At 37.5% G+C, this 12,208-nt stretch overlaps 1 protein-coding gene across 1 annotated transcript; it reads right to left on the bottom strand.

Annotated features, from left to right (window-relative positions):
- Window positions 1-6,192: 6,192 nt before the first annotated feature.
- On the bottom strand, window positions 6,193-10,422 carry LOC106071411 (collagen alpha-1(V) chain-like). Its single transcript, XM_056035885.1, has 2 exons — window positions 10,338-10,422; window positions 6,193-8,108 (listed from the first exon to the last, which is right to left on the bottom strand). Exons 1-2 carry the CDS (start codon window positions 10,420-10,422, stop codon window positions 6,193-6,195), a joined length of 2,001 nt encoding a protein of 666 aa, XP_055891860.1.
- Between the last annotated feature and the right edge of the window lie 1,786 nt (window positions 10,423-12,208).

The raw sequence follows: 12,208 nt of genomic DNA, 5'->3' as shown, positions 1-12,208 counted from the left end.
GTAGAAATGATAGATCTTGTCTGCTGACAAAAGCCAAGGACTCAAAACACTTTCACCATGACTCAGGTTTGGTTTGCAATGCACTTAGGAAAAATGTCCACCATCCTTATTTTTCGGAAAATTCTCCAAAGTAATCTCAGGTTTGACCTTTTTGTAAAAAATAGTTAATACAAGATCTTTCCATTTTTACTAGACACATGGCAGGATAATCCAGATTTCTCAATGAATCGAACACATTTAGCTCATTATCTATAACTACATGTTGATCAGTTATTACATTATTGCCTTCATTTCTTACGACAGTTGTTAGTGTTACATCATTTTCTTCTTCTCTTACGACATTCACCACTGCAGTTTTTGCATTCTTCACAGAACCTGTTTCAGCTGTCTCACTAGAAGTGATTATGTTCTCACTTTCGGGTTTTGATCGTTTTAAAAACGTATTCTAGTTCTATTGGAACTTTCGTTTCGGTTAAAATTCGCACTATTATTATATTTTTAATTAAATATTGTTATAAACCTGGTGGTGGCACAGATGGGGGTAGTGGTGTGTGTGTAGTCAGCCGACGCAAATCGCCCCAGGCCAGCGCTAGACGAGCGGTCAACCGTGACGAGCTACGACGGTCGGCCGAGTCGAGTCTCAACAGGAGGGTTCGGGAAGAATCGCCGTCGTGAACAGAGATCATTAGCGTCACGAGAATTGTAGTCATCTGACCACCTAGAAACGTCGAGCGGCGTTCTGTCCGGTTCTAGAAGGCCAGTAGGAACCCTATATAAAAAGCGGAGGTGTCGCAGTCAAGACGGTTCAGAAAGGGGGTTCACGACAGGAGTTCAGAACACGGTCGACTACAGCACAGTTCAACGGTGTGGTTCTGTACGGAGCATTACGACGGTTCAGTGCGGAGTACTGTCAAGTACAGTTGAGACGAACGGCGTCTTGATCTTGGTCTGTGATCGAGTCCGACACAACGAGCCCAAGTGTGTGAAGTCAGTCCCGAACTGTTGAACCCAGTGCAAGCCCGGAACGAGACGGAGAGGCCAGTGCAAGACTTGATACGGCGGAACGGTGTTATCGGAGAGATATGTGTTATCGCAGAGCTATTTGTACTGTTCTACGTGCTGCCAATTGTACAGTATTGGCTGTTATTTATGGACATTAAACCTTTACGTTATTTTGGAGCCCTGACTTGTCAAATTCTTTAAGTTGGTGGTGTATGGTGCAGTTTGCAGAGAGCCTGGATAGTGAGATTCGTAACAATATGAAAGCTGACAATGCTTTTTTTTATTCACATAAGATTTGTGTTTTCCATATAACAATTTTGTCTAATTTTCAGGAGATTTAAAAATAATTTCCAAGACTTTTTCGTATATTTTGCATCATATTGCAATTATAGATATACTTAGCGCGGGGCCTATGAAAGCGCGGGGCCCACTGAGGCCGCATAGGTTGCAGTGGCTTAAGACCGGCCCTGTGTACAAATGTACAAAGACAAAACGAAATGTACGTGTATAAATGTGTAGATATGTCTGTACATCGATATTAATCTGGGTGTTGAGGGTGGAGGTAACAAAAAGATAATAAAATGTCCCGGGTGACTAATGTTTACGACGCCAGAGTGAACACAAATAAAAGGGTCTGCCCAATAGCAACATAAAACTTCTGTAATACTTAAATATTGAATTAAGAAGAAAAGTCTGTCATTGTATGTCATTGTATTTGAAAAGGGGTGGGGGGTAAAATAAAGTCCAATGAAGCGTATCACGCACTAGAATATATTGGCTAAAAAAGGGGAAGGCCCCTATTGCTAAAATGCGAAAACTTAGATTGATGAAAGTGTAGAAAAATACAAGGAAATGTTGGAGGCTAGAATCAATGTATTATGTGAGCATTGGGCGATTTGCAGGATGTATAAAGTAACAAAAGGCCCAGGCCAAAAAATATCATAGAGCCTGCCTAAATCAAATATTTGGGAAATAAATGAAAAGCAGAAGAATTGTCAGATAGTGATGATAAGACTATTTAATCGGTACGCGACGTTTTGGCGCAAGCCGTTTTGGCGCGGGGGACGTTTTGGCGCGATATATAATTTGATGATAATTTAATAAGCACGTAGCTTTTATAACAATGTTTATTTCACTCTACTATAATATTGTTTGCATAATATGAATTTTAACACCGTCCATTAGTTCTTTTGTATAACATTTTTGCTTACTTAATGAATATAGGCCCATAATAATCAGACTCTTGAATGGTAATGACATGCTATCCACTCCCCTTTAATTATATGTGAGTTCTGCTAAGCGCGCTGGATGACACATTTCTTTCCAAATGACATTTAAAAACAAAGAATTGACAGAATAGTTTAATATCCGAGCACGCTAAGATACTCTTAAAAGAGTTTGAGAAATTGGGAATGAGTAAGGGATGATATGGGTGACCTCCCCTTGACGCTGGTCAAGTTATGAAGACAAAACCAGAACCGAGCACTGGTCGTTGGCGTCATGCGCCTGGCGATTGTGTCCTTTGGATTGATCATTACCTATGACAACTATCCCGCATCCTCTCTTCTGGGCACATTTCACTCCATATATACACTCTTTCCTCTACCCCTTCCCTCTCTGGCGGGTAAGACGCTAATCTGTTTCTAGCACTCCTCTTGACATCCTTTCATTTTTTTTGTAACTTAGTGTCATGCCTTCAACAAATATTTTTAAAAATAAAAAAGTGCCTCTTAATAAACAGACATAAAGACAGGCTCAAATGTTTATTAAAGAAAAGGATGTGAAACACAAACACACATCTACATGCAGTAAATGATAAGTCACATTGACATATGAGTTTGTTATAGTTCACATAAAATAAGTTTTGATAGCAGATATAAAAAAAAATAAATGAATCAAATAACTTATATATAACGTACACAACCTGCTAATGTTTTCAGTTTTAAAATGTGTTTAAAAAATGTATAATAAATAGATTTTTTCAATATATGATACTAAGATAAATGGGGTATACAGACTACAGAGTGATGGGAACTAAACTAACTTTTAAAAGTGAAACTAAAACTAGTTTTCAACTAAAATAAAGTAGTTAAACTATTAGTTTATCAAGGATTTCAAAAGATAGTTAAACTAAACTAAAGAAAGTTAATTAAACTATAACTAACTTTTTTTTTAACTAGACCTATATAGATATAATAATCATCCGACTGTATGCCTACGGTTTGATCTTATTCTTTTAACAGTGTAAAAATATTTATCTTTAATAAAATCAGTAATAAGGAATATGTTTCTTACATAAACGTTAATGCACAATAAAATAAAATGTCTAAATAAATATGTGTGCTTGTATATTTGCCTTTAATTAAAACCTTTAGAAAATAATGGTACTCTTTTTAAAAAAAAATTATATTAACTTATTATAAATCGTACATCTTACTTCTAGGCCGGTAAAGTTTAAAATCTCATTAAATAGCATACGTTTAGAATTTCAAATTTAGATCTAGTGTCCGAAGAAATAGAAACGAAATCGTTGGAGTTTTTAAAACATTTGACCTGTATAACTATTTCATAATGTAAAATACATGCTTGACTAACTATGCCGAAGTGCTATTTTCTTATCTGACCACTAAAAATACAACTAACACTATTGCATAACCATTAAACGCGCAAGGGAAAAAAACTGGGTGCTCTTGTCATTATGGACTGCACACTCAGTACACTATATAGACCTACACGTGTACGTCTATCTGGCCAGGTTGTTAAAATCAGTCGGACACACTGTCTATTTACTTTTTAGGCAGGGAGGGTGTATAACTATTTTAGTGTAAAGATGTATCTACGAACATGCTTGACTAGCCACGCCAGTGTGTTATTTTCTTGTCTGACCTCTCCACATTAAGCAAACACTATTGCATAACGCTTAATGCAGGGTACACACGTACAGTACACTAGGCCTACATGTGGTCATGTGTATGTCTAGCTGACCAGGTTGTTAAAATCAGTTGGACATAGTCTATTTACTTTATGGTCAGAGAGGGTGTGGATTAAGATTTTTTTTTTTAGAGTTGGTTACCCTAATGCTTTTAGATCTATATAGGCCTAGCTGTAGATTTAGACTTAATAGATCTCAATAATAAGTCTTAAGACTATAAAAGGGTGTATCTGCAGTTAAAAAATATTGTTTGCCTCAAATGAATTGATTAAAACCACTAAATATTGACCTAACTCACTAATCAGATTCCCACTAGAAACAGAAATTAAACACCTCTACGTGGCTCACAAAAACATTCGGAACAACCTCATTCATAATACTGCATAGAAGCTTTTGGCAAAAAATGTTTAACATTTTATATTACTGCTACTTTCACGTGCAAATATTTACTCCCATAACTTCTACCAGCATCTTACTTTACCCTCTTCAAATGCAGACTGTCTAAATAGTTGTTAACCGCATTATTTTTTTTTTTTTTTGCTAATCAAAGTTATTGATATCACATGACCAGAAAACAGGGAGTGCGTTTCAACCCTGACCACATGTTGAAAAGTTTTACAAATTTTAATAGAACTTTTTAGTTAGTAACTAAAAAAAAATTAATTAAACTACGATTTTAACTAATTTTTTTTTTTTTTTTGTAGTTAAACAATGGCCATAACTATTTTTTTTTTAGTTAAACTAAAAGTTTCTAACTTTTTAGTTAACTTTTGCCCATCACTAGGTATACATTCAGCCCCCCCCCCCACCCCCGAAAAAAAAGTCTAAATAACTTTGACTATTTCATGCACGCATACTGTGAAGTATGGATGGCAGCCTGGTCTTGTGTAATATTAGTGATTGAACAATAATTAAATAACAAACTTAAAAACCAACAAATAACGGACATGAATATCTCTAGTTCTGTACATGAAACATACGTTCAACACAAACACACACACAAAACATGGATATCTAACATTCTTTTAAAAGAAATTATACAATGAACATAATCAACGTGACCAAAACACTTCGCGCCAAGGCGTCCCATGCGCAAAAACGACCTTCGCGCCAAAGCGGCCGCGTCAAAGCGGCTGCGCCAAAGAGTCCTGCTTCGCTAATGATGAGGAGAGTTGGGAGGGGGGGGGGGGAGGGAAAAGTTATACTCGAATTTAAGTGCCGGTCCAAGTTGTAAATAAGAAAAAAAAAAGGAAACATAGCCTGGGATAAAATGTTTGTGTGCTTACACTACTCGTCATGCGGTCCTTTAATAGTAATATTAGTAATATTACCTGATCATATCAGGTAGAAAAAAATATTATTATAGTTATATGTTATTTTTATAATAAAAGCGCAAAACTTTTTTTTCATTTTAGATAAAATTAAATAAAATTACACTTTAGTTCTAAATACTTATTTTGTGTAGTCACTAAAATATATTTATAGTTTTTTTTTTTTATTATATAATTTTAAATTATTTTTTTTTATAATTTAAAAAAATAAAAAAAATGGACCTAGCATTAGAGTTAACAGATCAATTAATTAATACTTTTTGTTTTCATGAAAATTATCTTTCTTTAAATGCCTAATTAAATATAATTAAAATAATTAAAATAAATTAACTTAAATCAGTACTTTGTATGAAAAATATTACATAGATAGATACAGAGAGAGAGAGAGAGAGAGAGAGAGAGAGAGATAGAAAGGGATAGAGAGAGAGAGAGAGAAACTGGCACACAAACACTATAACCGCACGTGAAAGTTTCTATCACTGCCAAGACTATGACCCTACAACAAGCCAAGCCTTCAGACAGTACACTTAGGTCTCTCCACTTCTGTGTGGCCTTTGTTCCAGGCGAAACAGATCAAATCTTGACTCTGTTTCCTATCCACAGTTAACTTCTGATCCCCCCCCCCCCGCCTCTCTGGATCTACTCACGCATGAATCGCTCAGATACACCTGCACATTCACTCACGCATAAAGTTGGCGCGAACAATTAGCTCGTTACAAAACAATACATTTGAAGTCCACCCTCTCCTTTTTTCTCCCTCCCCCATGAGCGCACACATTAAATAACTTGTCTCTGACTTGTTTAAGGCGATCGGCACATTAGCCCAGGACAGATAATTATTTTAATTGCGACCGAGTGAGCGTTCGATTCGTGTGACTGCTCACTCTGTTCAGAGGTCCTCGGCGATCAGACTCATTACGCAGATAATCATCTAATAGCTGGACGTGTCGGCTCACTCGTGCTTGATACGTTAGCACAACCTAGCGGACCTAGTGGATCTTGTGGAGCTAGTGGACCTTGTGGAGCTTGTGGATCTAGTGGACCTAGTGGACCTAGTGGATCTAGTGGACCTAGTGGATCTAGTGGACCTAGTGGATCTAATGGACCTAGTGGATCTAATGGACCTAGTGGACCCAGTGGATCTAATGGACCTAGTGGACCTAGTGGACCTAGTGGATCTAATGGACCTAGTGGACCTAGTGGATCTTGTGGATCTAGTGGACATTGTGGAGCTAGTGGACCTAGTGGATCTAATGGAGCTAGTGGACCTAGTGGATCTAATGGAGCTAGTGGACCTAGTGGATCTTGTGCACCTAGTGGACCTTGTGGATCTAGTGGGCCTAGTGTATCTAATGGACCTAGTGGATCTTTTGGATCTAGTGGACCTTGTGGATTTAGTGGACCTAGTGGATCTAATGGAGCTAGTTGACCTAGTGGATCTAATGGAGCTAGTGGACCTAGTGGATCTAATGGAGCTAGTGGACCTTGTGGACCTAGTGTATCTAATGGACCTAGTGGATCTTGTGGACCTAGTGGACCTAGTGTATCTAATGGACCTAGTGGATCTTGTGGATCTAGTGGGCCTAGTGTATCTAATGGACCTAGTGGATCTTGTGGACCTAGTGGACCTAGTGGATCTAATGGACCTAGTGGATCTTGTGGATCTAGTGGGCCTAGTGTATCTAATGGACCTAGTGGATCTTGTGGATCTAGTGGGCCTAGTGTATCTAATGGAGCTAGTGGATCTAATGGACCTAGTGGATCTTGTGGACCTTGTGGATTTAGTGGGCCTAGTGTATCTAATGGACCTAGTGGATCTAATGGACCTAGTGGATCTTGTGGATCTAGTGGGCCTAGTGTATCTAATGGACCTAGTGGATCTTGTGGATCTAGTGGGTCTAGTGTATCTAATGGACGTAATGGATCTTGTGGATCTTGTGGACCTTGTGGATTTAGTGGACCTAGTGGATCTAATGGAGCTAGTTGACCTAGTGGATCTAATGGACCTAGTGGATCTTGTGGATCTAGTGGGCCTAGTGTATCTAATGGACCTAGTGGATCTTGTGGACCTAGTGGACCTAGTGGATCTAATGGACCTAGTGGATCTTGTGGATCTAGTGGGCCAAATGTATCTAATGGATCTTGTGGATCTAGTGGGCCTAGTGTATCTAATGGACCTAGTGGATCTAATGGACCTAGTGGATCTTGTGGATCTAGTGGACCTAGTGGATCTAATGGACCTAGTGGATCTTGTGGATCTAGTGGGCCTAGTGTATCTAATGGACCTAGTGGATCTTGTGGATCTAGTGGGCCTAGTGTATCTAATGGATCTAGTGGATCTAATGGACCTAGTGGATCTTGTGGACCTTGTAGATTTAGTGGGCCTAGTGTATCTAATGGACCTAGTGGATCTAATGGACCTAGTGGATCTTGTGGATCTAGTGGGCCTAGTGTATCTAATGGACCTAGTGGATCTTGTGGATCTAGTGGGCCTAGTGTATCTAATGGACCTAGTGGATCTTGTGGATCTTGTGGACCTTGTGGATTTAGTGGACCTAGTGGATCTAATGGAGCTAGTGGATCTAATGGACCTAGTGGATCTAATGGAGCTAGTGGACCTAGTGGATCTAATGGACCTAGTGGATCTAATGGAGCTAGTGGATCTAATGGAGCTAGTGGACCTAGTGGATCTAATGGACCTAGTGGACCTTGTGGACCTAGTGGACCTAAACGATCTAGTGGACCTTGTGGATCTAGTGGACCTAGTGGACCTTGTGGACCTAGTGGACCTAGAGGATCTAGTGGACCTTGTGGACCTTGTGGATCTAGTGGACCTTGTGGATCTAATGGATATAGTGGACCTAGTATCTAAATAGTGCTAGGGGAAGGAGGGAGAGAAACAGAAAGAGAGATAAAGTAAGAAAGAGGATGAGAGAGGGAGAGAGGAAGAGAGAGATAGAGAGAGAGGTGATAAAAAGTTAAAGAAGAAGGGAATGATAGTAAGAAGAGATTGTGGGAGTAGAGAAGAAAGTGAAAAAAGAAGATAGAGAAAATGTGAGAGAGGCAGGCAGTGGCATAGCTATGGTGGTGGAAGAGGAGGGGAGGATTTGAAAATCCCCGTGGGGGCACCCAGATAAAATATTAAATATTACGTCATTATCTCATATCATGACGTCAAAAGTCAAAATGGAGGGCCCTTAAAGAGGTCAAGCCCCCAGGGTAAATTCTAGCTACGCCACTGGAATTAAGGAAAGGTAAGACTGAGAAAAGAGAGAGAGCGCGGAGAGAGAGAGAGAGAAAAGAGAGAGAGAGAGAGAGAGAGAGAAAGCGGACAGAAAGATAGAGATGTATACAAAGAAGAGTTATACGAGAGAAACAAAATATGAAGAGGGAGTAAGAGAAAAATGAAAGAGAGAGAGACGGTGAGAGAGTCATTGGAAGAATGGCAGAAAGAAAGAGAAAGTAGGAAAGAGTGAGAGAGGGAGAGAGAGACTAGAAATATGTGAGAGAGGGAGAAAGAGGGACTAGGAAAGAGTGAGAAAGAGTGATAGAGACTAGGAAAAGGTGAGAGAGGGAGAGGCTAGAAAAGAGTAAGAGAGGGATAGAGAGACATGGAAAGAGTGTGAGAGGGAGAAAGTGGGACTAAGAAAGAGTGAGAGAGGGAGAAAGAGGGACTAGGAAAGAGTGAGAGAGGGAGAAAGAGGGACTAGGAAAGAGTGAGAGAGGGAGAAAGAGGGACTATGAAAGAGAGAGAGGGAGAAAGAGGGACTATGAAAGAGAGGGAGAAAGAGGGACTAGGAAAGAGTAATAAAGGGAGAAAAGGCTAGGAAAGAGGGAGAGGGAGAGAGAGGCTAGGAAAGAGTGAGAGACGGAGAGAGAGGCTAGGAAAGAGTGAGAGAATGAGAGAGAGACTAAGAAAGAGTGAAAGAAGGAGAGAGAGAGACTAGCGTCAAGACATCCTGGTCTTAGCACACAGTCGCTCTCTCTCTTTCCTTTGTTTGTATAACAAATCTTTATAATAATAATAAGGCTTGTCTTCGCCTCTTTAATTACACGATAATCATTTTAATTTAAATTCGAATATCAATGCATCAATCTTAGATTTACTGATATTTTATGGATACAGACGCTAAATACTATTAATATCTAAATCGACCACCGGCGGACAATGGTTGTGCATGTTCTGATTGTGGCAAAATATGTAGTTCACATCTGGGGCTGCGTAGCCACGAGAAATACTGCATTCGTCATTAATCTTCGAACTCGAAGACAAGCCTAATTTATTTATATAGTATATAGTATCCCTACAATAGTTGCTTCGAAGGGTAATGGAATCATTATTGGATTTTTAACAACAATTTCGATGCTCTGAACACAAATTCGTTATATAGTTTTATTATTTTAGGCCGGTGGAAGGGGATTAGGGCATCACTGTTTAGAGTGGATGTATTTTTGCAGAGAATAAAAACAATTTGTAGAAAAAATACATGATTCATTACAAGATCGGAAACTTCTCAGATTATATATATGTCTACCTGTACTAGTTAGTACTTATTTAAGTAAATGGTTACGAAGTTTCTAGCCAGATTATATTTTTTAAAATGATAATTAGAAAAAATAAAATATGTCTCTGATGTATTCGGAATAGTCACGATAAATGTTTAACTCAGTAATTTACTCTTTGTTATAACTAAAGTTTTATCAACTCACTATGTCTGTCTGTCAAAAAGTTTGTACACGTTATTTCTCAGACAACCCAATCTTGGATCAAGCTGAAAATGTGTACAGTCATTTCTTTTATCTGACAACACAAGAGTCAATTAAAAAAAACAACAACTGATTATTTCAAACCACACAGATTTATTGTTGTTGGTCTAATTCTATTACAAACTTAATTACAAATCCCTAAGCTTTGTTTTGTAATTATTTTCCAGTTTTTTCTTGTTTACTTTTCCATTTTTTTAGATCAGGCCAAAGAATAGAAAACGCCAAAGAGAAGTGTCATGGTGATGTAAAGATATTTTATGAAATACTTAAGAAAATAAAAAGATGGAAAATACATAGCTTATTACCACTTCCTAGATTCTGTACACCAAAAATATCCAAATAGCTATTTATGCACATAGACTGTACTTGTCTACTATTGAAGATGTTCATTCTAAAGTTTATTAAGAGTAGCCTGGTCTTTGTATAAATGTCATATTGTTATGACCCTACAAGACTTTGCACAATGAGACACAGGACAGAAATTTACACTTTTCGGAGAAGCTAGTGGTTCAAAAATAAATAAAAATAAATCCTCTGTAATGGGACTAGGGAAATGGAAATTCAAAGAGAATTGCGCTTTCAGAATTGTTGATAAAATCAAGATTTGTGGTATTGTCTATACCTGTAATCCTTTGTTCTATTGTAAAGACCAGTGGGAGAATATTTTTGTCAAAGCCTCAAACTTAATTAAACTTTATCAGCACACAGGTTCTACAATATTTGGTAGAGCTGTATTGATAAATAGTTTGGTCATTCCAAAGATTGTCTATTTAGCTAACATTACAGAGCCACCTCCTAAATTCTTAAACAAGCTGAACAAGTTAATTAGAAGCTTTATATTTAAAAACACTATTAGGAGCATTAAGCACTCTACACTCATTCAAAACAAAGAGGATGGGGGGATAAACTTGCAAGATGTTAAAACCAAAATACAGTCGCTAAGGCTAAAATTTGTAGGTCAAGTAGTTAGGAACCCAACAAACTTTCCCTTGACAATTTACTATTATGGTTTAAGATTAAGTAGTCTTCTTCCAATACACAATGATACTCCTCACTATTTTGGTACAGTCACTCTTCCATTTTACAGATCTATTTCAAGAGTTTTACCCGGTAATGAACATTTAATACACAACAAAACCAAAGAATCATACACAACACTTAAAAAGCTGTTACAGGAAAGCCTAGTGAATAGGATTAAGTGGGGGAGAGTTCTTGGGGTGACAGAATTCAAGGACACATTCATAAACCTACACAGTAAACATATCCCACCAAAAGCTAGAGAGATTAGTTATAGACTTATCTTTGGGATGACCCCTATGGTTAGAAGACGGGCAAATGACCGTGAATGTATATTATGCCACCTTGAAAATGCTGATAACGAAAAACACATGTATTTGGAATGTCCATTATTCCTTCAAGTTAGAAGTACTGCAATGGACCTATTGGAAGCAAACTGTGGCAATTATGTAAATGTTAACTTGTCTATTATTTTAAACAAGCTGCCAAAACTAAAAAATAAAATGATACATAACTTTAACTTGATTATTGTTTCCGAATACAGGAATCTTGTTTGGGCTACCTGGCTCAAATGTCTACATAATAATAAGGTGTTTGATCCTAATCACTTGGAATTAACATTTAGAAAAATAATGGACTTTAGGGTAGAGAATTATCTAGTTTGATTTTCATATACCTGTATAATGCTCATGTAGTTTTCCAGAAATAGGGTGTTGGGGGTCAGGGATATCTGATATTGTGTTGATTGTTCTGGAGTAGAGTATACTTGTATCATTTTTCTGTCTTTAGGGGGTTCATTGGTTAGGTAGTATGTCTTTGATATTAAATAATATTTCTATTACTGTTATTATATTTTTAGGTTAATCACTTTTCAATTGTTTATGATTTAATACTTGTGAATTATGATAACTTACAAATAAAAACATATTAAAAAAAAAAAAAAAAAAAAAAAAAAAGCCCACAAAAGAGGCAAGATGGCCCATAAAAGAGGCATATAAAGCCCAAAAAAGAGGCAAAGAAAAGAGGCATAAAGCCCAAGGATTCTTTGATGATAAAGCTAAACCTGAATAGCGCAAATTCTGAGGTTTCCTTTAAAAAAAAAAAACAAAAAAAAAAAACAATGAGACACAGGACAGAAACACGCTAAAAGATAGAGGAA

The sequence above is a fragment of the Biomphalaria glabrata genome, chromosome 7 (assembly GCF_947242115.1).
Source record: "Biomphalaria glabrata chromosome 7, xgBioGlab47.1, whole genome shotgun sequence".
Taxonomy (NCBI): Eukaryota; Metazoa; Mollusca; class Gastropoda; family Planorbidae; genus Biomphalaria; species Biomphalaria glabrata.
This window is presented reverse-complemented; position numbering and strand designations above follow the sequence as displayed.